Below are 27,934 nucleotides of genomic sequence, written 5' to 3' on the forward strand. Positions count from 1 at the left end.
ACGCCCAATGTGATTGGCTGTCTAAACTTCCAAGCTGCGAATCATGACTCTGAGTTTAAGGGCCAATGGCAGAGGCCCAAATGTTTTGTGATTGGATATCATGTATCAAATCAGAACACAGAAGCTCAGAATCCTTAGTCCAGACTCAAACTCAGGCAAACACAGACCTGATACAAAACGCCCCTCACACCAAAAGCAACAGTCCCTTAAGCAACAGAAAAGTCAAAAGAAACACCTTCATTTTTAAAAAAAAAGAGGGAGAAAGGGATCTTAATGGACACCATGGGGGGGGGGGGTGTCTCATAGCATCCTGGTGCCCATGACACTACACTAGGGACCGCAGATGGAGACTCATTCCAGGGAATTCTGAGGAAGACAAAATCTTGGCCACTAGCCCAGAGAAAGCACCGATAGGTTTTCCCCCGGCCCTCAAAATTCTTTTTTTTATTCAAAATTAAAACAAAACATATTATCCAGAAGCATATCATCCTTATTTTCCCCCATTTTTCCTCCCTCCCCTCTCTCTCCCCACAGAACCCACCCACCCCCACCCCCGACTTCCCTCAGTTCCAGTCTTTGATTTCTCTAAAAATGCTGTTTTCTGCATGTTACACAGTTGTATAGATCCTCAAACTATTTAGCTGATTATTATCAATAAAAAGTTTGTGAATGTTTATTCAAAACCAGCCATGGAGTCCAGTTCGCTTTGTTGCGTCTTCAGATAGGAATTAAAAAACCTTTTAATGAGGGTGAAAGAGGAGAGTCCAAAATACGGTCTGAAGCTCAACATCAAAAAAATGAAGATCATGGCCACTGGTCCCATCACCTCCTGGCAAATAGAAGGGGAAGAAATGGAGGCAGTGAGAGATTTTACTTTCTTGGGCTCCATGATCACTGCAGATGGTGACAGCAGTCACGAAATTAAAAGACGCCTGCTTCTTGGGAGAAAAGCAATGACAAACCTAGACAGCATCTTAAAAAGCAGAGACATCACCTTGCCGACAAAGGTCCGTATAGTTAAAGCTATGGTTTTCCCAGTAGTGATGTATGGAAGTGAGAGCTGGACCATAAAGAAGGCTGATCGCCGAAGAATGGATGCTTTTGAATTCTGGTGCTGGAGGAGACTCTTGAGAGTCCCACAGACTGCAAGAAGATCAAACCTATCCATTCTGAAGGAAATCAGCCCTGAGGACAGATCCTGAAGCTGAGGCTCCAATACTTTGTCCACCTCATGAGAAGAGAAGACTCCCTGGGAAAGACCCTGAAGTTGGGAAAGATGGAGGGCACAAGGAGAAGGGGACGACAGAGGACGAGATGGTTGGATAGTGTTCTCGAAGCTACCAGCATGAGTTTGACCAAACTGTGGGAGGCAGTGGAAGACAGGAGTGCCTGGCGTGCTCTGGTCCATGGGGTCACAAAGAGTCAGACACGACTAAATGACTAAACAACAACAACATGGAGCCGTACTAGTCAAAGACCTTCATTGCCCTGTTCACAGATCTCTTTTGCAACCCATCGTTCGGCTCTGGCTTAGAGGCATTTTGGGCTGTTTGAAATAGTGCTGGGATTAGCCCTCATTCTAAATCCGTGTTCGATCCAAGCATATTAGAACACCTCTGGCTGTGTTTGGATGTTAGGGATCACAGCAGTGGCTGTTTGACACAGCGGTAGCCAGCAAAGGACGGAGGGGTGCCCTTAGCTGAGAAAGTGCCAGCCTTTAGCAGTCTGAATTAATTCGGTTCTCAAGTTAATGGGGGAGCAGCCTAGTTCTGAACGAGTTGCTTGTACATGACCTCCTTTGCAGGTTGGCTGGAAAAAGAGGAGAGAAAATATAAAACCTTTGTTACTCATGCAGGCCTTTAAATGAGATTACACCAAGGTAGATTTGTTGTGCAGCTCTTTCTGCCGGGATCAGAAGGACACCGGGGGTTCACACTCCCCACATCAACACTGGGAGATGGGAATAAATTAAGTCCACTCTCAGTTAAAGGCATACCTGCATAATTTGCACTTTCTGAAACAGTGTTCAAACTGAAAGATTGCAAAGTTTCAAAATTCGCATTTCTCAGAATTCTCAAGACAAGCAATTGTGTGTGTAAGAATGCTTATGCAAACGAAAACAATATACAAAAATACATTACGATAAGCAAAACTGCATACAGTTTAATACAGGATAAATTTGCACTAAAAAGGCTGCTAAATTGTCATGGGGACTTGTTTTGTTTTGAACAAGTTGGAAGCTGATGTGGAAATATGGAGAAGTGAATTCAAGAGTGGGAGAATGAGAAAGTACTAGAAGCTGAAATTGACAGGTTTCCCAACCCCCTACGAGGCAAATACTGCAAGCCCCATATGTTTCTCCAGCTTGGACAAAATGTGAGCCATAAGAAAAAGAGAATCATTTCCAACCTTACCCGTTTCTCCTGGGCAATCACTTTTCCCCGCCTTTGAATTACACTTTCCCAGTGAGCGGCTTAACCACCTGTCTGGCAAGTGGTGGAAATCGGAAACAAAGGGAAGGAAGAGAGATTGAAAGAGGTGGATGACAGACCCTCCAAGTGTCCTTATTTTTCAGGGACAGTCCCAGATTTACAGAAGCCACCCCTGTTTCTGATTTGATCCACAAATGTCCTCCTTTTCCTTAAAAGGTAAGGGGACCCCTGACCATTAGGTCCAATCGTGAATGACTCTGGGGTTGCGGTGCTCATCTCACTTTATTGGTCGAGGGAGCCGGCGTACAGCTTCCGAGTCATGTGGCCAGCATGACTTAGTCGCTTCTGGCAAACCAGAGCAGCGCACGGAAACGCCATTTACCTTCTCGCCAGAGCAGTACCTATTTATCTACTTGTACTTGGCATGCTTTTGAACTGCTAGGTTGGCAGGAGCAGGGACCGAGCAACAGGAGCTCACCCCGTCGCGGGGATTCAAACCGCCGATCTTCTGATCGGCAAGCCCAAGGCTCTGTGATTTTCCTTAGGATGTCCCTATTTTCATTGGAGAATAGTTGGAGGGTATGGAGCTATCTGACCTCTGAGCCATCTGAAGGCAGCCCTATATAGGGAAGTTATTTAAAAAATGTTTATTGTTTTATAATGTTGACCACAGCAACACAGCAGCCCAGGACCCACGTACCTACGGGACCGCCTCTCCTGGTATGCCCCGCGGAGGACCTTATGGTTCACAAATGACAAAATTTTGGCGGTCCAAAGTCGCAAGGTGGTTAAATTGGTCTCAACTAAGGCCAGGGCCTTTTCAGTACTGGCCCCAACTTGGTGGAATGCTCCATCACAAGAGACTAGGGCCCTGCGGGACTTGACATCTTTCTGCAGGGCCTGCAAGACAGAGCTGTTCCGCCTAGCCTTTGGTTTGGACTCAGTCTGACCCTTATGTTTTTCCCTCCCCTTACGGTTTTGATCTATGGGCTACTTTTAAAATGAGGTTGCATTTTAAATTGCATTTTAACCTGTATTTTAAATTGCCCCCCCCATTATGTTTGTACTGTAATTTTACTGGTGTTAGCTGCCCTGAGCCCGGCTCTGGCCGGGGAGGGCAGGGTAAAAATAAAATTTATTTATTACTATCATTATATATGTTGGAAGCCACCCAGAGTAGCTGGGGCAACCCAGTCAGATGGACAGGGTATAAATAATAAAATTATTATTATTATTATTATTATTATTATTATTATTATTATTATTGAATAAGACATCCCAATTTTCATTGGAGCAATGTTGGAGGGTATGGGTTGAGCACAGCAGACTCATTCTGTTTTTTGTTTTTTTTTAAATAATATTTATTACTTTTCCAACAATTTAAACACTACAAAAAAAAATATTAAACAATACAATACAATACAATACAAAAACAATACATAACACTAACACATTAAACTAACAAAACAAAACAAAAACAGTTTAAAACACATCAAACAGTTTCAATATCTTATCTTTCATTCACTTATTTCAATGACCTCCTCACACCTCCCTTTGACTCATTCTTTTTTTTTTTTTAATCATATTTATTAAAATTTCCAATAATAACAGAATAAAGAAGATAGAAAAGATAAAGAAAAAAAAAGAAAGAAAAGAGACCAATTTTAAACCCTTGTTTTCATAACCTTCTTTCTGGGACTCCCTCCTTCCCCTCCCGACTGTATTCCCCTTTCCCTACGTTGGTTCCACAAGTTCTCATTCCCAATTTAACCTAATATGTTATGTCTAATAGCCAATTTAAATTACAATCTTAACATCACTCCTCACCTTTAACAAAATAGAACAAAGATTTTTTTCCCCAAAATCTACCCCGTTTCCTTCCACTAATTCCCCCTTTTCTTTTCTTTTTCCAAAACTTGTTAAATCAAAATACCAAAGTTATATATAAAAAAAAAAATTTAAAAGATAGAAAATAGAAGAAGGTTCCAGAAGTTGATTACATAGCCTTTGGATTCTAGAATTCCCCCTCCCTTCCCCGGTTTAGATTCCCTATGTCCATCAGTCTGTATGTTGTCGGCCTGGAGGTCTCAAGTCCACAGCCAAATTTTCTCAATTCATCTTGCCGGTTTTCTTTAAATTTACTTGTTTTGATAATGTTTAATTTCAAAAGTCCAGTCTAATCGAGGCCTTTAATTTCCCTTGATCATTGTTACTCCTCCCATTATTCTTGCCGTGGCGTAGTTGGTCCTTTACTCTTTTGTTTCTTACTTTCTCAGGTTTCTGTCTTGTTCAGCTGCAAAACCATTCTTATTCTGAAATCTAGTATCTCTACAGAGGTTTGTTATTCAGGAGCTTACTTAAATAGAAAGATTCTATTGTGTTGTCACCTCTGTAGACAAAACAAATATTTCAGTTTTGCTACTTTCCCAGGAGCAAGACCAGTAGTACACATCCCAGAGTAGTTTTCCATATACGCCGCTTGTAATGTCCCAAAGCCCCTCTAGAGGGATTGCAATAACTTTGTGTCCTCTCATCCAAAAGTCAAATTGTTGTTTCTTTTTCCACCCGACATTTTGTATCCATATTTATATCCAATTGTATCAAAATTAACCAGCAAAGTACTTATAGCAAAGTCCTCTTTATATTCTCAAGATTTGACAGCTACTTTGACAGCTGTCAAACTCTCCATCTCTCTCCGCCAGGTTCTCTGAATCGCCCCGGTTCCCGGGGGGGGGGGGGTTGCCTTTTCCCTCTCACCCTCGACTCTCCTCCAGCACAATTATTGTAATGATTCCATCGTGGAATTTGGTATTTTTAGTCAGCAATAAACTTCTGAATTGATATTGGTTTCTCAATCCTTGTTTTAGCATGTTTACAATCAGGGAGGGGACTGACTTCCTTTTTAGATCCCCCCCGCTCGTGCCGAATCCGAAAAAAAAAATTCCTTTTTTTTTTCCTCCTTTTGTACCCGGTTACCCAATTACTCACGGGTTTTTGTTAAATGTCCGAATTTCAAATGGAAGAAGCCAGCGCTCTCCGACGAATGGCATGCGGCTGCACTCGGCAGGGGAAGCGATAGACTCAAAGTACCACGCCACTCCCAGGCACCCGATCCGTAGCCTTTAAAAAGGCTCCTTCACGAGTCGGGAGGGCGCTGACGGTACCAGCCGAGTCCCCATGTCCACGGGCCCCGTGCCCGTGGTTTTTAAGGGTCCCCGCGTCGCCGGCGCGGTAGGACCCAGCCCCTGCCGAGCCGACTCCCTCCGGAGCTCGGAGGGAGTCCACCATTCGGCGATGGCGCCAACCCGGAAGTCCCCCCTTTGACTCATTCTGAAGTGACTGGAGAACAGAGACAGAGAGAAAGAGAGAGAGAGAGAGAACGAGAGGAAAATATGGAGACTGTGTGTGTACCCCCTTGCCCTTCAATGTCTGTGATGAGAAGCAAGCATAAAAAAAAAGAGGTAGGGGTGATAATGGTTTCTCCCCAAGCGTTCAGCACATGCTTTTATCCAAGATTTGTCTGAGAGTCTGGAAGTGAAAATATTACTATTTCACACCATAGGTTTCCTCTGGGAGGGAAGTGTGATTCTGGCTAAACAAATAAGCAGCAGACATTATGTTTGTCTGTGGACTGCTGGTTTATGATCCTGGCTTTGGTCTGGCTGCAGAAATACACTTGCGTCCAGCAGGCATATAATAAAGGCTCGCAGCCATGTAGAGATGGGGGAGAAATCTGATTTGGTTCACGTCCAAAGGCAAACCTACCTAATTTGCAGTTTCTGAAACAATACGAGAAGTGAAACACAGCTGTCCTTTGAAAATTGGAAATTCCCTGACTTCTGCAGCGTAGTTCTCCAGTGAAGTAATGGGTACAAATAGACATGTACTGAGGCAGACCAAAATAATAGAATCATAGGATTGTAGAGTCTAAACTAAAGCATCCATGACAAATGCATTATAGTAGGGGAAATTGCTTTGCAAAAAAATGTGTGCCTTAGGCAAAACTGAATGTAAACCTGTGCGTTATCAGGAGAATTTTGCACTGAAACGCAGGTGAATTTCCACGACAAACTTTTATTTATTTATTTATTTATTTATTTATTTATTTATTTATTTATTTAGAATCACACACTGGTGTGGAAATGATTTAAGAACTGAACCTCAGATGGGAAAAACAGAAACTGAAATGGACAAGAGTTGACCATCTGTATAGGTTTTATTAAGAAGGATGCTGTGGTATCTGAGTCTTAAAGAAGAAGAATCAGTGACCTCAGGAGATGCCCCTCATTTCAGGGAAGTTTTGACTCGGGGAGAGAAGAATGGGAAAAGCTACAGAGAAAAGCTGCCAAAGAAGCAAGTGTTAGAAGCAGGGGTGGCACGTCGCCTTTTGCTGCCTGAGGCAAAATGGGAAGGTGCCAGACCCGCAAAGCCTCACTTATCAGGGTCATGCAGCTGTGGCGGCTTCCAGAGACGTCTCACCAGAAGCCAACCCCACAGCTGCAGCTGCCACACAACCCTGGCAGTGGTGGTACCTCAGAGGTACCGCCCCACAGGATTCTCCTGCCCAAGTTGAGTTGCTTCATTCCGCCTCATGGGCAGCCTGGTCCTGGTCAGAAGGAAAAGGGTAGAGAAAGAAAATTGATTTAGAACGTGCAACTGAAGATGAAAGGGGGAGACGGCGTCACTATTCTTAGTCGTGGGGCTGCTTCACAGACATTTGTGCGTTCAGCGAATGGGTTGTCATGAGTATAACCACACTGAGAGGGCTTTCTCACATCCTCAGAAAAGGTATTGCTTTTCAGAGCAGTGGGTGCACCCATCAGTCATCCCATGTCAAGCAATGAAGTGGTTCTGTGCATGTGGTAGGGGTGACGTTAGATGCCCTCTGCAAAAGCATGGCTGGAGATGTCAGGTTAAGGGACAGCCATGGTGCAGTCTGGAGTCCACAACTTGCCAGTTTGTAGATCTCAGCCGACGGGGCATATTTTGAATTGTTGATATCATCGCATTGTGGGACTACAATGTTTTCATAGTATAAATCTGTCAAGATTAAAAATAAAATAAAATAGTGGAAGGCAGGGTGAATGAATACAGGCAGACCCTCCAAGTGTCCTTAGTTTCCAGGGACAGTCCTGCGTTTACAAAAGCTGTCCCGGTTTCTGATTTGATCCCAGAATGTCTCGCTTTTCCTTAGGACGTCCCTCTTTCATCGGAGAAATGTTTGGGGTGTCTGGTATGGTAAAGGGACCCCTGACCATTAGGTCCAGTCGTGACCGACTCTGGGGTTGCAGCTCTCGTCTTGCTTTATTGGCCGAGGGAGCCAGCATACAGCTTCCGGGTCATGTGGCCAGCATGACTAAGCTGCTTCTGGCAAACCAGAGCAGCACACGGAAATGCCATTTACCTTTCCGCCAGAGCGGTACCTATTTATCTACTTGCACTTCGTGCTTTCAGACTGCTAGGCTGGGAGGAGCAGGGACTGAGCAACGGGAGCTCACCCCGTCACGGGGATTTGAACTGCCGACCTTCTGATTGGCAAGCCTGAGGCTCTGTGGTTTAACCCATAGCGCCACCTGTGTCCCTGAGGTGTGTGGTAGAATGTCCCTATTTTCATTGTAAAAATGTTGGATGGCATGGAGTTATGTTGGGGCAGCCCAGTCAGATGGGTGGGGTATAAATAAAATATTATCATTGTCATTATTGAATAGGATACCCCTATTTTCATCAGAGAAATGTTGGAGGGTATTACAGGTGGAGTGGAAACTTCAACAATAGCATGCTGTTTGTCTGGGGAATAGCATGCTGTTTGTCTAGGTGGGCTTCTAACATCAGCTATGATGTTAAAATAGCATGCCCCTATTTTCCTCTATGGCAGGGGTCAGTAACCTAAGGCCCATGGGGCACAAGCGGCCCATGAGGGTCATTTAACCGGCCCATGGACCGCCGCCGCCTGCTCAGGGACCCCTGCCACCTGCTCAGTCGGCTGCTGTGCGCCGCACTAAACCAGCAGAGTGGGGACCGCCTTCTGCGACTCTGGCCGGCTTCCCATTGGCTGCAGGAAGCTGCACACGCCTCCTCCGCGCCGGAAGGAGCACCAAAATTAGCATTTGCACATGTGTGTGTGCGTCTGCGGGACCATGAACCAGCCCAAGCCACAAAAACTTTGCCAAGCCCTGCTCTATGGCATGTTAAAGGGTATGTGTCATTTGTTACAATGGTTCAGTCTAAAAAGCTTCAGTGGATCCAGGAGATTTAACCTCCAGTGTCAATTCCCATTGGGTTCTTGTGTCACCTGCCAATGCCAGCCATGCTTATCGGATAACAAGGCTACAATACTCCCTACTGGAAGGTATCCATGGCTTTCAGTTTGGCAGATGTCCCTGGTTGTTCGGGGATTAATCACCAGAGTCCAGCTGTCATAGTCCCCTATTTGAGAGCCCCCTCCAGCGCCATGGATCTAAATTTATGATTGTCCCATAAAAACTTGCATTCAGCAGCCACAATAATATAGCCTGAGTACTAACTGCTGACCCCTGAGACTGGCTTCCTTGGACCTGTCAGCCCAATTTTCTCTCTTATTAATTCTAGACAAGGCTAGAGAGATAATTGTGTGCTCACCAACAGAGTTATACCTCAAGGGGCATCATCAGATATACATTGGACATGGTGCTTAGCCCGCAGTTTGAACTGGAGTTGAAATGAATTCACTGCCAACATCTCCTCTGCAAACCTTTGGGTGTGGAACGTTCTCAAGTTGTTCTTTCAATGGTCTATTGTTCTCCAAAGTTTGGACATCTATATTGGACCTCCCTAATGCAATTTAATTAATAATCTGATACATTGCAGGATTTGATGGTTGCCAAGCCATAGTTAGTGGATGGCAATATGGAGTGATAGATTAGACCACTGTAAATATATTACAGCAGGTTTGATATAACATTTATGAAAGCATACAACTGGAAATTAGGATAAATTAGAGGGTAAATTAGAGTAAATAAATTTGGATAAATTAGAGGGAAAACAAGGGGTTTGGAGAAATGAAATAAGATGCAAGACATCGGGGGAGGCAATTGGAATCCAGGGGAGGGGTGGGGGGAAGCCTATATTGTATTTTTGGAAAAGTATTCAATTTTAAAATATTGTGATTATAAAATTTGAAAATAAAATATTTAAAAAATATGGAGTGATAGATCATGGTGATTTTCAAACTTTCTGTGTTGTTTATTTACAATTAGTATTTGGCAATATATCTATATCTAAAGCCTGCCAACATCAGACAAAATCAAGAGGTGCTAACCCATCTAATGTACATGAATTTCAGTTGCTGAGTTACGTCTTTTCACATCCAGATGCAAATTTCAGTTTTCCTTTAAAAATGGATAATGCAGAATGGCATCAGGAAAAAGAAATGTTGCATTTTAAACATTTGTGAATATTCATTTCAGATCTAGTTCCCTGCTCCTCCCTCCCTCCACAAAACCCCCCAGCAATCAGAGGAAATTGCTTGCAAAAATATCTACTAGGAGAAATGCTGCTGAATTTTCATGAGGTCTTTTTGTTTGTTTGTTTTTAAAAAAATCAAACTGATGAGAAAATGCAGCAAATGAAACTGAAAATTGGAAAAATGAGAAACTGAGAGAACATGACATTTTGACAGATCCATCAATCTCTATGCTCTGCTTTGTCTAAACATTTTAATATTTGCATATCCTTTGGTTTATTTGACTCTATACTTTACACTGGGACGCGGGTGGCGCTGTGGGTTAAACCACAGAGCCTAGGACTTACTGATCAGAAGGTCGGCGGTTCAAATCCCCACGACGGGGTGAGCTCCCATTGCTTGGTCCCTGCTCCTGCCAACCTAGCAGTTCGAAAGCACATCAAAGTGCAAGTAGATAAATAGGTACCACTCTGGCGGGAAGGTAAACGGCATTTCTGTACGCTGCTCTGGTTCACCAGAAGCAGCTTAGTCATGCTGGCCACATGACCCGGAAACTGTACGCCGGCTCCCTCGGCCAATAAAGCGAGATGAATGCCGCAACCCCAGAGTCGGTCACGACTAGACCTAATGGTCAGGGGTCCCTTTACCTTTAGCTTTATACTTTACACTCTTTACACCTATCCCTTCCAATCCTTTGAGAGACTCTATTTAAACAAACAAACAAACAAAAAAAAAAAGGAGCTGCCAATTTTTGTCCTCCAAATCCCTTTTAAAAACCCTCATATGAATAACTTTGGTCTGCCCCTGCCCAAACCTCATCTAATCATACCTGCAACTGTCCCTTCCCGGCTGATTTTTTAAAAAAACAAATCAAGGCTGATTTTGTATAGCTGATCTGGCCCCCTCCCAAAGTATCTTCCCCACTTAAAACAAATGGAAGGAAATGGGGAGGAGAACATTGTCAGGAGACGAGCGAAATGCCAAGAGTAAAGAACTAATCTGCCTCTTTATAGGGAGTTAATGGACCATTTGGATACAGGATAAAGATCACACTATTCCAATACCAATCAAGATAAATTTATTGGGGTGAAAATAAAAGCACAGTATACTGGCTTAGCACCTTATGCAGCTATCCTGTTGGGGGGAAATAACAGGAAATGTTATTTCTTTGTTTTGAACGTGTATTTAAACAAATAAAGGAGGTGGGGACCTGGACAGAAAGATAGGAACCTGCCTTACACGGAGCCAGACAATTGGTCCATCTAGCCCAGTACAGTGGTACCTTGGTTCTCAAACTTAATCCATTCCGGAAGTCCGTTCCAAAACCAAAGCATTCCAAAGCCAAGGTGTGCTTTCCTATAGAAAGTAATGCAAAATGGATTAATCAGTTCCAGACTTTCAAAAACAACTCCTAAAACAGCAATTTAACATGAATTTTACTATCTAACGGGACTATTGATCCATAAAATGAAAGCAAAAAACAATGTACTGCAGTCATACAATCAATCCATCAGTAGCTGAACTGGGTTCCATACAGTCACAAAAACAAAACAAAAAGAGCCGCAAAAACGCAAAATAAATAGCAAAATCAGACAGACCTCAGCGTTACACTCAAAAGGGAAGTGTGGCACTCAAAATGGAAGTGTAACACTCAAAACGGAGCCCGTTCAGCTTCAAAAAAAAGTTTGCAAACTGGAACACTTACCGTATTTTTTGCACCATAACACTCCCTTTTTTCCTCCTAGAAAGTAAGGGGAAATGTCTGTGCGTGTTATGGAGCGAATGCCTACGGATGGCGGGGGGATCTGCTGCAGTCGTGAGCAGAGGATCCATGGTTCCCCTTCCTTCCCTCCTCCGTGGCTTGCTTTGAAACAGCAAAGCGGGAGAAGAGCCGCTGAGTGGGGAGGAGAGAGGGACAGAGAGCCTGCTTGCTTTAAAGAAGCAAAGCAGGAGAGGAGAGGAGCCTTCTCCTCTTATACCCCTCTTCTGCATTATTAACAGCATCCTTCTCCACCCGCCCCACGTGTGTTCCTTGTCCCTTGAGTGCTTTTCCTTCCCTCCCCACTTAAAACATGGTTACAAAGCACGGATCCACATGGATCCTCAGGATTTTTGCACTGGGTCACTCCAAATTCACCATCAGATCACATAGCATGTCCATGGCTACAGCTTGCACCAAAAAAATCACGCACCCACTGTTGCCTGGGGCCGCAGTGGTGCAAAAAACATGATTACAAAGCATGGATCCATATGGATCCTCAGGATTTTTGCATTGGCTACCCCAAACTCACCGTCAGATCACATGTCTGTGGCCACAGCATGAACCACAAAAATCATACATCCGCTGTTTCGTTTAGAATATTTTTTTTCTTGTTTTCCTCCTCTAAAAACTATGTGCGTGTTATGGTCGGGTGCGTGTTATAGAGCAAAAAATACCGTACTTCCAGGTTTGCAGTGTTTGGGTTCCAAGTTGTTTGAGTACCAAAGTACCACTGTATTGTCTCTTCTTCTTCTTCTTCTTCTTCTTCTTCTTCTTCTTCTTCTTCTTCTTCTTCTTCTGTGATCACTCGTAGCCGAGCAAGATTGTCTTCCATAAACTCGGTTTTAACAATGAGTCCATAAATGACTGTGGAGGCCAATTCTGGATCCACACGTCCTTCCACAGTGGGGACAGAGGTTTCCAGGCGGGAGTTGATCATGGTGAGGATTTGCCAAGCATGCTTTCCTCTTAGTGCATTTCTCCCTTTTGTCCTGAGTTTGAGTGTCTTCAAAGCCCATGACACCTTTGGTAAAGGCTGTTCTCCAACTGGAGTGCTCACAGGCCAGTGTTTCCCAATTGTCAGTGTTTATACTACATTTTTAAAATTTGCCTTGAGAGAGTCTTTAAATCTCTTTTGTTGACCACCAGCATTACGCTTTCCACTTTTAAATTCGGAATAGAGTAGTTCCTTTAGAAGACGATAATCAGGCATCTGAGCAACATGACCAGTCCAACAAAGTTGATGTTGACTTACTTACTTCCGGGTTTGAAGTGTTTGGGTTCCAAGTTGTTTGAGTACCAAGGTACCATGGTTTGTCTACACTGGTTGGCAGTAACTTCCTAGGCAGCGGTTCTCAACCTGTGGGTCCCCAGATGTTGTTGGACTACAACTCCCATCATCCCTGAGCTCTGACCTTGCTAGCTAGGGATGATGGGAGTTGTAGTTCAACAACATCTGGGGACCCACAGGTTGAGAAAGCCTGCTCTAGGGTTTCAGGCAGGGTCAGCGGCGTAGCGTGGGTTGTCAGCACCCGGGGCAAGGAAAGTAATTTGCGCCCCCTAACCCGGGGCAAGGCAAGTAATTTGCGCCCCCTAACCCCTAACCTGCCGCCGCTGTCAGCTTCTTGCTGCTGCCTGGGCTGGTCTGGTGTGGTTCTCTCCCGCGCTCAGCGCTGCGCTGGGCGGCTGCTGCACTGTTCCTCCCCCAGATAGTCCCTCGCTCTCTCTCCGCACCGCACGCCTGGCACCCACCCCCTCCACAGTGGGCGGCGACCCAGCGGCTCGGATTGGATTCGCACAGCCAGCACTGCAGTGAGAGAGAGTGAGTGAGCCAGGTAGGGGCAGAGAGCTGCGAGTGCGAGCGCGCCCCCCCAGATGTTGCGCCCGGTGCGGCCGGCCCCCCTTGCACCCCCCACGCTACGCCACTGGGCAGGGTTACCTTCTACATGCAAAGCAGGAGCCTAACCACTGAGCTACAGACCCTTCCCTCTGAATACATGCGGAGGGGGTGGATTCAAGCAGGGCTGGTGTCAGAAGTCAGCAACACCCGGCACTTGCCCAGGCCCACACCCCAGAAGGGACTCCACTGCTGACCCCGAGTCACTGAGCCCTCCTCCTTGTGGCCACTGCCCTGTTGATGCTCCCTGTGAGCAGCAGTGACAAGAGGGGAGAGACGGGAACAGCCATCTTCTGCCCTCTCAATGGGGAGATTTGCAGGCTAGGGTCGGAGGGAGGGAGGCAGCACACAGTTAAACAATGGAACTCATTCCCACAAGAGATGGCGATAGCCACCAATTGTAGAGTTGGAAGGGACCTGAAGAATCATGTACTGCAACTCCATGCAATGCAGGAACGCAGGAAGGGATACTAAGCACAATGACTATGCTCTGGCACCGCACTTGGAGGTCGCAATGATTCTGAATACGAATTGCTGGAAACCACAGGAGAGGAGAGGGCTTTTGTGCTCAGGTCCTGTTTGCTCAGCCTCATGACCAATAAATGGGTGGATCATAGAATCATAGAATCATAGAGACCACAAGGGCCATCGAGTCCAACCCCCTGCCAAGCAGGAAACACCATCAGAGCATTCTTGACATATGGTTGTCAAGCCTCTGCTTAAAGACCTCCAAAGAAGGAGATTCCACCACACTCCTTGGCAGCAAATTCCACTGTCGAACAGCTCTTACTGTCAGGAAGTTCTAATAATAATAATAATAATAATAATAATAATAATAATAATAATTTATTATTTATACCCCGCCCATCTGGCTGGGCTTCCCCAGCCACTCTGGGCGGCTTCCAACAAAATATTAAAATACCGTAATGCATCAAACATTAAAAGTGTCCCTAAACAGGGCTGCCTTCAGATGTCTTCTAAAAGTCTGGTAGCTGTTTTTCTCTTTGACATCCAGTGGGATGGTGTTCCACAGGGTGGGCACCACTACCGAGAAGGCCCTCTGCCTGGTTCCCTGTAACTTGACTTCTCACAGTGAGGGAACAGCCAGAAGGCCCTGGACCTCAGCGTCCAGGTAGAACGATGTGGGTGGAGACGCTTCTTCAGATATACTGGACCAAGGCTGTTTAGGGCTTTAAAGGTCAGCACCAACACTTTGAATTGTGCTCAGAAATGTGCTGGATGGATGCCAGGCTAAAGTGCTGCCCTCCTGGAGCCTTCAGTGGCTAATAGAATCATAGCCCCCATAGTGCAAGCTGTTAGAGAAACTGCATGAGATCAGGCCACTGGCGGAGGAAGGGGGCTGCGGTGGGTGTGGCATGCCCCAGGTGCCATCCCTGAGGGGGGGTGACATCACCGCCCCGCCCCCTGGGATGCTCGCCACTCGCCGTGGACGGCTAGCCCTGCCCCTGGGTGCACAGCCTCTGGATCAGGCTGCTAGGCTTGCTTGCTGAGCAGCAGAGAAGCAGATGCATTCTGTTTTACATGAAGCTAAGACGTTTGGAAACATCTCATTCTTTTCGGTAAAGGTAAAGGGACCCCTGACCATTAGGTTCAGTCGCGGACGACTCTGGGGTTGCAACGCTCATCTCAATTTATTGGCCGAGGGAGCGGGCATACAGCTTCCGGGTCATGTGGCCAGCATGACTAAGCCGCTTCTGGCGAACCAGAGCAGCGCACGGAAACGCCGTTTACCTTCCCGCCGGAGCGGTACCTATTTATCTACTTGCACTTTGATGTGCTTTCGAACTGCTAGGTTGGCAGGAGCAGGGACCGAGCAATGGGAGCTCACCATGTCACAGGGATTCGAACTGCCGACCTTCTGATCGGCAAGTCCTAGGTTCTGTGGTTTAACCCACAGCGCCACCCTTCTCATTTTTTTAGCTGATGCTTAAATACATTTATTACTGCGATTACTGGTGACTTGCAAAAAAAAAAAAAAGTGGACGGCAGCAATGAAAGCTGCTATTTCAGGAGCTGTTTGTGAATGTACTTCCAAAATTAATCTTTTTATTTCAAATGATTCCAATACTGGGCGAAGCAGGTTGTCTCAAGAGATGGCAAAGAGAAATTTCCAAATTCCTGTGGGAAGGGAAGAAACCTAGGATTAAACACCTGATATTAATAGACATAAAAGAGAGAGGAGGCTTTTCCCTACCCGACCTAAAACTTTACTACGAGGCAGCCTGTTTCACCTGGCTAAAAGATTGGTGCACGTTGCAGGATTCGGACCTCCTCGACCTGGAAGGTTTTGACAACCGTTGGGGATGGCATGCCTACCTAATATATGGAAAAGCGAAAATTCATAAAAAACTTTACCAACCATATAATAAGAAGGTCACTCTTTGCTGTATGGGAAAAATATAAAGACCTGATGGAGCCTAAAGTCCCGTGGTGGACTTCTCCAGTAGCAGCCATAGCAGTAAAACGGAAAAATACTCAGGAAAGCTGGCCAACATATAAAATACTTCTAAAAAATGAAGATAACCAAATAAAATTAAAAAAACTTTGAGGAAATAAGAGACCACATTTCAGACTGGTTCCAATACCATCAGTTATTTGAAAAATTTAAATCTGACAAACAAAAGGGGTTCTCAACAGAAATTTCCCGATTCGAATCTGATCTTCTAAATTCTAAAAGAAAAACTCTTTCCAAAACTTACCGACTCCTCCTTGACTGGACAGTCAAGGAGGAGGAGGTAACAGTGGCAATGGTGAGGTGGTCCCAGGATTTTGGCCACTCAATAACCATGGCCCAATGGGAAAATGTATGGAAGATCAATTGGAAATTCACAAATTGTTACACGATTAGAGAGAACTTTCAAAAGTGCAACATCGATGGTATCTAACACCATGGAAGCTTTCAAAAATGTATAAAAATGTATCAAGTAATTGTTGGAGATGCGGAGACTCAGGAACATTCTACCATATGTGGTGGATATGTAGGAAAATACAGGTATTCTGGGAGAGTATACATGCAGAACTGCAAAAAATGCTAAAGGTCTCTTTCAATAAAAAACCAGAGGCCTACCTCCTGGGAATAACAGATTTGGATATTCCACAAAAGAGGTAGGGTATCTTTTTTTATGCGACGGCGGCAGCAAGAGTTTTGATCGCAGCAAAATGGAAGAGTAATGAAATCCCCTCTATTCAAGATTGGATCCAAAAGCTGACAGAATATGCTGAATTAGATGGTTTATCAGAAAAAATAAAAAATAAATCAAAACAGGAATTTGTTTCTAAATGGGAGGTTTTTAAAGAATATCTGAAAAATAAATATAGTAGTTTAAATTCTGTTGCAGCATTCGAGGAACTACAGTAATAGTTGCAAGGTAGATATAAGAAATTAGATTTAATGAGAATAAGTTTAATTATGAAAAAAAAAGTGTATTGGCAATAAGTAATATGAATTTGAAGTATGGAATAGACGGGAGGTTCGGTCTTTAGTGTTAAGACCAATAGATGTTTTATTGTTTGCTAAGAATATTAAGTGTCTATGGTTATTTTTGTAATTTGTGTGTAATTCGGTATTTGTGTTTTTTGTTTGTTTGTTTTTCTTGTTGTATAAATAAAAAACTTTTTTTAAAAAAAGAAAGCTGCTATTTCAGGAGCTGTTTGTGGACAGTGGCTGTTCTTCTTGAAACTCAGACTTCCCCCCTCTTTCTCCCCCTCTCCAGGATGAAAAAAACCAAATGATGACCACGAACGTGTGGGTGAAACAAGTGAGTCAACCAAGATGTTTTATCCCATATTTCTCAGTCCTCCCCCCCCTACAAATGTCTCACTTTTTGTCTGTTGAGAAAATAGAGGGTGTAATCCAGTGGGATGTTTTCAAGGGCAAATACGAATGCAGTTGCACAGTTCCATTTCAGTAGTGCTCAGGACCTCAGCACTGGAATGCATTCAGATATTTGTCTTCAACTGGCCAACGGATGTGTTTCTTCAATGAAAAAAAAAAGTGGAATTAAGAGGGGAAACGAGGCAACCCAAAATGGAAGGGAATGTTGCACCATTGATGAAAGAGCAAAGATTTCATTTTTAGCTACCAGCTGACATATTTCAGGTGCAAAGTCTATACAATGCAGCTCTCTCATGCAAGCATTGCGTACAACATGGTGCAAGGGTGCACAAAAATGTGCATATTAGTGAAAATATATGCACTCAGTGCATTCAGCCTATGGCACCTTCCTTGCTGAACTTCAGGCACATAGCAATTACTTTCTTATTTCAGTAGGCTAATAATAATAATAATAATAATAATAATAATAATAATAATAATAATTTTATTATTTATACCCATCCCATCTGGCTGTTTCCCCAGTCACTCTGGGTGGCTTACAGCATATCTAAAAATATAATTAAAAACATCAAATGTTAAAAACATGCCAGTACAGGGCTGCCTTCAGATGTCTTTTAAAAGTTACATGATTCTTTATCTTCTTGACATCTGAAGGAAGGGCATTCCACAGGGAGGGCGCCATTACCAAGAAGGCCCTCTGCCTGGTTCCCTGTAACTTTGCTTCTCGCTATGAGGGAACCAGCAGAAGACCTTCAGAGGTGGACCTCAGTGTCCGAGCAGAACGATGGGGGTGAGGATGCTCCTGCAGGTATACTGAGAGAAGGCCGCTTATTGTTTTATGCTTGGCCTGGTTTATTTTTCATGCGCTTTCCTTAGAAATGCTCATGATTAGGCAGTATATAAATGCCTTAAATGAATGACATAACATACGAAATACATTAGGGGAAATTGCTTTTGCAAAAAATAAAAATGAAATAGGCAAAAATGCATACAAATGTTAGAATTTCTGCCCGGAAATGCTGATGAGTTTTCAATTCAATAAAAAGAAATTGCAAACTGATCTGGAAATGTGAAGAACTAAACAAAAGACTGGAGAAATGAGAAACCAAGCAAAAAGAGAATTTGGGATGCTCACACAAGTCCTAGTTAACACCCACCCTGACTCTAAAAAGGGGCCTTGTTGACCTGGAAATCTTGCACCCCCTTCCTCCCAGCCCCTTCCTCCTGCTGTTTGCCCCATATTTGATGGCCACTGTACAGCATGCCAGAGCAGTAAGGTAAAAGTAAAGGACCCCTGGATGGTTAAGTCCAGTCAAAGGTTTCTATGGGGTTGCAGCGCTCAGGCACAAAGGGACACCGTGACGGAAACCAGAGTTTACGGAAATGCCATTTACCTTCCCGCCGCAGAGGTGCCTATTTATCTACTTGCACTGGCGTGCTTTCGAACTGCTAGGTTGGCAGGAGCTGGGACGGAGCAACGGGAGCTCACCCCATCGCGGGGATTCGAACCGCTGACCTTCCGATTGGCAAGCCCAAGAGGCTCAATGGTTTAGATCACAGAGGCTGGCACTGTTTGTTCAAGGCGGGTTTCATTTGAAGTCTCTCAGAACCCTGCCTTTCACACAGAATGGGGTTTGTCTCCCTGGGAAATGGGGCTGGAACAGAGCTGGCTACAGCTGGGATCCTGTTACACAAATTAGCATGCAGTGTTTCATACCCACGCTTAATACTGCAAATTGCAGGACAGTAATTCATTTTCTCAAGATGCTAATTAGTTTCATTTTCACTTTTTAGTCCAATTAACTATGCTGATATATATATATATATATATATATATATATATATATATATATATATATAAAAACACTTTTGTTTGGGTTTGTAGGAGTGGCACGATTATAAGCTACGCTGGGATCCCGAGGACTACGAAAACGTGACTTCTATACGAATTCCCTCTGAGCTCATTTGGAGGCCGGACATTGTTCTCTACAACAAGTAAGGTGCCATTCTGCACAAATTTGCTTTGGAAAAGTGGCTTTAAAAGCTTTCCAGAAACCCAAAGTCTCATCAGAAGCATTTTGGGGTGTGTTTTTTTGACGAGAGAAGGGTTGATCAATGAGTTTCCGTTAAAAGCAGCTCATCTGTGAGGCCATCTTCCCTTGGAAGGGCCTGTTGGATATAGTCTGGTTGGGCTCTCAGTCAGAGGTGCTGGCTTGGGAACACTGGGGAATGTTCAGCATTGGGGCCTGCCTATGACATCATGTGTATGATGCGCAACATTGGAAGGAGGCCAAGATTCGAGTCCAGTGCACCGAGCCTGTCGGTGGACCGGGGAAGCCTCTTGTCTGTAAACTCTAGCTAAACTATAAGTCCCATGTTCCCAGTCTCCCTACAGTGTTGTTTAAATCTGAGGAAATGGAGGTGGAGATATGGGTGGGGTGGGGAGTAATAGATTTAGATGTGGTGGCGACTGCATACGGCCGCCCCCTTTCCGTCAGAGTTGCCGTGAGATGTAAGGTTTAACAAACTAAAAAAAAGCTGCATTCCCCCACTTTTTGTTCATAGATCACCTGCCTCTTAAAAGTACAAAAACCACTATAACCAATGCATAAATATTAAATCCCAAATATCTGTTCAAAAACAGCCACTTTGGAATTAAAGCACGCCAAAATGAGAACAAATCATTCCTTTTTAAGTCGGCCATCTCTTGCTAAAGACTTCCTTCTGATAGCCTCTGCAGGGTCTGTGTAATTAATAATCCATGAGTACATGAGAATACCTTATGCTAAATGAAACAGCAGCATTTTAATATTATATGATTTGTTTCCTGGATCAGAGCCAAGGAAAGGGAAGTATTTGTTTCTGTGATCTTTGCACGTATCGAACTATTGCCTTTCAATGTCATGGAACCTCAGTCTAAACAGGAGTTGGGACCAGAGGATTTGTTTCGGATTTAGCATTACGATTCCGGTCAGTGTGGAATCAGTAGCTCAGTATAGCAGAACAAATGTGTGTTTGGATACTATGAATCTGGGCCAAAACATTGCAGGGAAAATGCATAGCAGACTTGAGCTTAATGTAACTAACCTTGCAGTCCTATGCATCAGGGGTTGGGAGCTTAAGGCCAAATCTGGGTCTCTCTGACCACTGGGATGCTCCTCAGGCCACACCCCCTCCTTAGCCACACCCCTTATTGGCCCTCTTTTATGCCCTCCTTGAGAGTTTTTGGCTGGCTAGAAAGTGTCCAACAATCATCATGGTTCTAGCTTGCCTGGATGTAGGATAGAGAGTGGCGTTCGCATGTCGAAACTAGACTTCTGTACAAAGGTAAAATGTAGATTGTTTTGCTCTGCAAAAAAGGAGCAAATTTCCTGGATGCCTAAGATCCAGGTTGGGAGCAAGTACTCTTGGGTGAGAGAACATAGACTGTAAGTCCTTTAAAATATCCCCTTCTAAGTTCCTTTCAGGGGACACAGGTGGTGCTGTGGGTTAAACCACAGAGCCTAGGACTTGTCGATCAGAAAATCAGCAGTTCAAATCCCCACAACGGGGTGAGCTCCCGTTGCTCAGTCCCTGCTCCTGCCAACCTAGCAGTTCGAAAGCACGTCAAAGTGCAAGTAGATAAATAGGTACTTCGAGTCTTCTCTTCTCATGAGGTGGCCAAAGTTGTTGTTTAGTCATTTAGTCTAAACTTTAGTCTTAAGGATGCTGGTTATACAAGGCTGGTTACCCCACAGTCAGTTTGGGAAATATATTTAAAAATTTAAAAATTCACTGTAGGGAACCAGTGAATGCCTATCTCTTTATGGGAGATACAGGCATAATCCACAAAGAATTTCAAAGGGAACACAGAAGCACATTATACCTAAACGAATCTTGAGGAAGGGAAAATATAAGGAGGAGTTCATGTGGCGCAGTGGGGGGAGGATTACGATGAAATGATTACATGGGGAAATAAAGTGTAAAGTCTTCTATTAAAGCATCAGTTAAAGTAGCTATTACATGCAATTAAAGCATGCAAGATTAAAATTGACTGCAATTTAACCATAGCTAAACCTCCCATTGGTCCACCTAAACTCCACTAACCTTATAGTTAAAGTCTTACTCCATTACCAGCAGTATAGTATTTTGACCTCAAAAAGTTAAGGAAACATGACTTGTAGGTTTCTATTCCAAACAGGAGAGAGGTTCAGGTGAATTCAGGTGAAGGTTAGTAGAAATGAACTTGCTGGTGGGTTCTCCCCACCCCCTTTCCTCATAACTAAATTTTTGGTTCTGTATTGGGAAATGACAGGTCATGGGGCAGAAAGTTCATCATACCTCTGGTCTTGACTGTCCTGAAGTACCACGTCTTTGTCTTGGGCTGGCTGTCATGTTCCTAGGATCTCACTAGGGCTCCCTCAGACCAAGAGACCCTAAAAGTATCCAACTTCATATCTTCTTCACATTGTGGTCCATTGGGGCATGAGGTAACCTGGGCCTAGTCGTCATGGAGACAGCTTATCCATCTCCCCTCCTCCTGCTGTTTCAGAATCCAGTGGTCCAGGCTGAGAAAAATCTCTGCCTTCCTTTGCAACAGGAAGCAGACTGTTCCTGAGCCACTGTTGTCAACCCAACGATAGTTTCCATCCCATAGTTTTGTACGGTCTGCTGTCAGTCCCCTGGAACCCCCTCCAAAATAAAGGCAGAGCTAAAGCAGGCTCTGAGTGTTTTGCTCCTGTGTGCTTTCACACAGAAACGTCCGCAGTGCTTTCAGCTTTGTTATGTACATTTGTTTTTGTAGTTTTATTTTAAATGGTTAGCTACCTTGGCTACAATCTCTGTGAAAAGGCGAGAGATCATTGCAAATGCAAAATCTGCCCTCCTTTCTGATTGCTGTTCATGGGATGATGCGTGGAAAACCATTCCAAAACCTTGTATTTGAGCTGGTCTCATAATATCCACAGCTTAGCTGGAAAGGAAGGTGTTCTCTTTGTTTGCACATTTGATATTTCAGCCTTCCTTCTTAAATGGATATTTTTGTACGTGGTTTGATGTGGGCTGCCTGCTCTAAGATCCAGGGTGAAGCAAGACAGAAATGTCAAGGGCAAGCTATGGGAGGCCTGTGAACAGTTTCCTGACTTTTAAAACTGAAATGCATTTGTGGGGAATAAGTAGAGATGGGGGGGTGCTGAAAATGTGTGCGGAGCAGCAGTAAGGGTGCTTAACTCTTTCTCTGCAGACTGTTTTTTAATTACTGCTGTGCCCAAACCTCTAATTTCTCAAACGTTTCCTTTCTCCTTCGAAAGAGGCTTCCATTCTTCTGCCTCTTTCTGGGGGCATGTTAGAATTTCAATGGCTGTGTTGTTTTGAGCTCACCTTATCATGGTAAGGTGATGGTTGTGGTTGGTATTTGTGTGTTTTCTTTCCTTTCAACTTCCCCCCAGTTCTTTGCAGCCTCCCTGGCTGCTTGAGATTCTAGATCTGGAAAATGCCACACAGAAAGACTCACCCCACAATATCTTCACCACTGGGTTTTAATTGAAGCACTAAGGAGTCTCGCTAGTGCAAGGCATAGGCAAACTCAGCCCTCCAGATGTTTTGAGACTACAATTCCCATCATCCCTGACCACTGGTCCTGTAAGCTAGGGATGAGGGGAGTTGTAGTCCCAAAACATCTGGAGGGCTGAGTTTGCCTATGCCTGACCTAGTGAGTACCTGAGATTGGTGTGGTTGCTTCTTTTGTTTTTAAGGCAAGTCCTCCCTTTTGCCTTAAAATCAAGCCTTCTACACAGGGTGGTTTTTTAAAACAACAACAACTAAACAGCTTTACTACAGCATCTACTTTAAAAACAACAACAACCAACAGCTGTTAGACACACAATAGCAGCCCTCAGACCTTCCCATGCTTACAGGAAAGCCCAGCTGAGGGTGTCACGGGGTTTTCAAGAAACGTGGGCACCCAGGAAGGCTGCAGAGTGTGGACTACTGAAGGGATTATTTGTAGAATGAAACAAAGGACACACCTAACAACCTATTGGCCACATTGAAACCACCCTGAGACCTGCGGGTATAGGGCAGAATAATAATAATAATAATAATAATAATAATAATAATAATAATCCTTAAAAAAAAAATCTTAAAAAGCAGAGACCTTGCCGACAAAGGTCCATATAGTTAAAGCTATGGTTTTCCCAGTAGTGATGTGTGGAAGTGAGAGCTGGACCATAAAGAAGGCAGATTTCTGAATAATTGATGCTTTTGAATTATGGTGCTGGAGGAGACTCTTGAGAGTCCCATGGACTGCAAGAAGATCAAACCTATCCATTCTGAAGGAAATCAGCCCTGAGTGCTCACTGGAAGGACAGATCCTGAAGCTGAGGCTCCAATACTTTGGCCACCTCATGAGAAGAGAAGACTCCCTGGAAAAAAACCCTGATGTTGGGAAAGATTGAGGGCAGAGGGAGAAGGGGACGACAGAGGACGAGATGGTTGGACAGTGTTCTCGAAGCTACTAACATGAGTTTGACCAAACTGCGGGAGGCAGTGGAAGACAGGAGTGCCTGGTGTGCATGGGGTCACGAAAAGGCGGACACGACTAAACAGCAACAAATAATAATAATAGAAAGTAAAGTAAGAACCAACGGAGGCTGATCTATAAGGGCAAACAGGGTGCTGTGCCACCCACCTTAGTCTGCCCTTAGCTGACCCCCACCTGCCTGGCATCTTATTTGCAACCAATCAGGGAGTTGCTCTGCCAGCTATAGACTCTGGCTCCACTTTCTACTTATCTCCTTGCCTTCCATACTCTCCTTCCCAATGAACACCAGCCACTATTGGTAAGCACTACAAAAGCCTTACATCTCACCCATGAGAACCGATTTTTTTCTTCTTCTTCCCTTTCAAACCCAATCTCTTTGCCCATAGATTGCTTATGTTTGGTCGGCTGGCAGACGGAGTTGGGGGAAATGGAAGTAACAAATTCAAAACAGTTTTATCTTATCACAACCATACCCCCTCCCCCAACTTCTTTTCCACCTGTGGAGAAAGATACAGGATTCCTATGTATTTCCTCTTGTGAGGAAAAGGGTGGTTCAAGGAGGTCAGCTTCGGGTGGACAACTGCCCCACAGGGAACCCTTTCTGCTGCGGCTGTTCTGATGAAATTTGCATCCGTGTGCACGAACATCTCAGAAGTTTGGTAAAACCACAACCTGTCAGGAGCTGGAGTCAGGTGTAGGCCAGCCAGAAAACCATAAAGCACCTGATGATGATGATGATGATGATGATGATAATAATAATAATTTATACCCTGTCCATCTGGCTGGGTTTCCCCAGCCACTCTGAGCGGCTTCCAACCGAATATTAAAAACAATACAGTGTCAGACATTAAAAACTTCCTTGCCTTGACATCTGCTTGGAGAGGGTTCCACAGGGCAGGTGCCACTACCGAGAAGACCCTCAGCCTGGTTCCCTGTAACCTCACTTCTCACAGTGAGGGAACTGCTTTCCAGTATGAAGGTCCTTGCCTTCCCATAGCTCTCTAAAGCTCTACGCCAGTTCCTTTCCCATCAGCCTAAGGTTCTTCGTCTTGCCTCTCATTGCTCCACCCTCTTCATTTCTCTACACGTTCTTGGAGGACAGGGGATAGGGGTGGAGCTGGTCTCAAGAGGGTGGGGAGACTCCCTAGATTCTTCAGCAGCCTCCCTCATCTCTGTCTCCTGACCCCGCTTGTCCTCTCTTGCCTCTGATTCTAGACTGCTGTCTGTCATAGCCTCTTCCTGCTCACTAAACCCTGTTGCCTCTTCAGCTTCCAACACCTCCTCCTCCCAGTCTGCTCCCTCTTCTCCCTCTGACCACTCATCATTGTCCCACCACCAATCCCCTGGCTCTGAGCCTTCTTCCCCGGGGGTTCCCTCAGGGATTCCCCAGCTGGTGCCTCCCACCACTCATCTTCACCTAGTCACAACAGCAACAACAGGACCTTCCGGGTCACATCTAGTTTGGCTGTAACTATAAAGAAAACATAACAACACAACTCGAAGCCTTTCGTGTTTCTTTCGCTGGGGAGAAATAAAGACAAAGGGAAGTGAAACTGAGATTTGAGATTTGTATCTTCCAGGGACGCATCCCCATAGCTGTTCCGTTATCCTCTCATCTTGGCTCATTATTGTCAAAAGCTTCTACCGTCGTTCTCTAGAGGACCAAATTAAATCAGTAACTGGCGAAGCTTGTTCCAGGGAGTATATATACTTGTCAAGATTCATGAAGAATCTAAAGCCAAATTAATATCCTAAGGGGGAATTAGTATGCGGTAGGATTTCTCTTCGGCAAGCTCTGTTAGATTAGTTTGAAGGCTCAGTGAATAGCAGCACACACAAACCCTGCCCTAGACCTTGGCAAAGGCCTGTGCCAATGGAGGGCTATGCCAATGAGGCTTCCGTCATTGCATCTTTATTATTTATTTCTTTATAACCTGCCTTCATTGATTCTGCTTCATTGACTATGCAAAAGCCTTTGACTGTGTCAACCACAGCAAACTATGGCAAGTTCTTAAAGAAATGGGAGTGCCAGATCACCTCATCTGTCTCCTGAGAAATCTCTATGTGGGACAAGAAGCTACAGTTAGAACTGAATATGGAACAACTGATTGGTTCAAAATTGGGAAAGGAGTACGACAAGGCTGTATATTGTCTCCCTGCTTATTTAACTTATATGCAGAATTCATCCTGCGAAAGGCTGGGCTGGATGAATCCCTAGCCGGAATTAAGATTGCCAGAAGAAATATCAACAACCTCAGATATGCAGATGACACAACCTTGATGGCAGAAAGTGAGGAGGAATTAAAGAACCTTTTATTGAGGGTGAAAGAGGAGAGCACAAAATATGGTCTGAAGCTCAACATCAAAAAAGAAAAAAAGAAAAAAAGATCATGGCCACTGGTCCCATCACCTCCTGGCAAACAGAATAGGAAGAAATGGAGGCAGTGAGAGATTTTCCTTTCTTGGGCTCCATGATCACTGCAGATGGTGACAGCAGCCACGAAATTAAAAGGCGCCTGCTTCTTGGGAGAAAAGCAATGGCAAATCTTAAAAAGTAGAGACATCACCTTGCCAACAAAGGTCCGTATAGTTAAAGCTATGGTTTTCCCAGTAGTGATGTATGGAAGTGAGAGCTGGACAATAAAGAAGGCTGATTGCCGAAGGATTGAGGCTTTTGAATTATGGTGCTGGAGGAGACTCTTGGGAGTCCCATGGACTGCAAGAAGATCAAACCTATCCATTCTGAAGGAAATCAGTCCTGAGTGCTCACTGGAAGGACAGATCCTGAAGCTGAGGCTCCAATACTTTGGCCACCTCATGAGAAGAGAAGACTCCCTGGAAAAGACCCTGATGTTGGGAAAGATGGAGGGCACAAGGAGAAGGGGACGACAGAGGACGAGATGGTTGGACAGTGTTCTCGAAGCTACCAGCATGAGTTTGACCAAACTGCGGGAGGCAGTGGAAGACAGGAGTGCCTGGCGTGCTCTGGTCCAGGGGGTCACGAAGAGTTGGACACAATAAACGACTAAACAACAACAACCTGCCTTTCTCTCAGAACCAGAACTCAAGGCAGCTGAGAGAAATTAAAACAAAAGGAGATGAAAAACACATGGCTGAAACCATATCAAGCATCATGGTCAAAAAGTAATTGAACTATGTAAAAGAAAATGCATATCAATTAAAATGCAGAAGGCGAATGGGGTGTGGGGACAAATAGTACAACACACCATTAAGAGTCTTTTCCTTAAAAGCAGTCAATTCCAAAAAGTCTGCTGGAATAAAGCAGTTTTCAGCTTTATTCCAGAAGGAGAACAAGGTCTTTCCGAAAGTTTCCCAAACTTGGGTCTCCAGTTGTTTTTGGACTACAATTCCCATCACTGGTCCTACTAGCTAGGGAATGATGGGAGTTGTAGTCCAAAAACAGCCGGAGACCCTATACAGCAGGGGTTGGCAAAGTTTTTGTGGCTTGGGCCGGTTCATGGTCCCGCAGACACCGTGGTGGGCTGGAGTGCGCACCCATGCATGCACCAACGCTAAAGTGTTGGTGCTGACCTTTAAAGCCCTAAACGGCCTCGGTCCAGTATACCTGAAGGAGCATCTCCACCCCCATCATTCTGCCCAGATGCTGAGGTCCAGCACCAAGGGCCTTCTGGCATTTCCCTCGCTACAAGAAGCCAAGTTACAGGGAACCAGGCAGAGGGCCTTCTCAGTAGTGGCACCCGCCCTGTGGAACGCCCTCCCATCAGATGTCAAAGAGAAAAATAACTACCAGACTTTTAGAAGACATCTGAAGGCAGCCCTGTTTAGGGAAGCTTTTAATGTTTAATAGGTTATTGTATTTTAGTGTTTTGTTGGAAGCTGCCCAGAGTGGCTGGGGAAACCCAGCCAGATGGGCGGGGCCTAAATAATAAATTATTATTATTATTATTATTATTATTATTATTATTATTATTATTTCCAGTACTCCTTCCAGTGCAGAGGAGGCATGCACAGCTTCCCATTGGCTGCAGGAGCTTCCTGCAGCCAATG

The 27,934-nt window shown here is 44.5% G+C and overlaps 1 protein-coding gene across 2 annotated transcripts in view; it reads left to right on the forward strand.

Annotated features, from left to right (window-relative positions):
• Nucleotides 1–27,934, forward strand: part of CHRNA4 (cholinergic receptor nicotinic alpha 4 subunit) — an 84,211-nt gene that overhangs the window by 22,364 nt on the left and 33,913 nt on the right. For both annotated transcript variants that reach the window (XM_081011204.1, XM_081011205.1), the window contains exons 3-4: nucleotides 17,264–17,308; nucleotides 19,271–19,380. In XM_081011204.1, the coding sequence (XP_080867330.1) occupies nucleotides 17,264–17,308; nucleotides 19,271–19,380 (155 nt within the window). The remainder of the gene's footprint in view (nucleotides 1–17,263; nucleotides 17,309–19,270; nucleotides 19,381–27,934) is intronic.

The sequence above is a fragment of the Podarcis pityusensis genome (genome assembly GCF_964106645.2).
Source record: "Podarcis pityusensis genome assembly, chromosome: 6".
NCBI lineage: Eukaryota > Metazoa > Chordata > Lepidosauria > Squamata > Lacertidae > Podarcis > Podarcis pityusensis.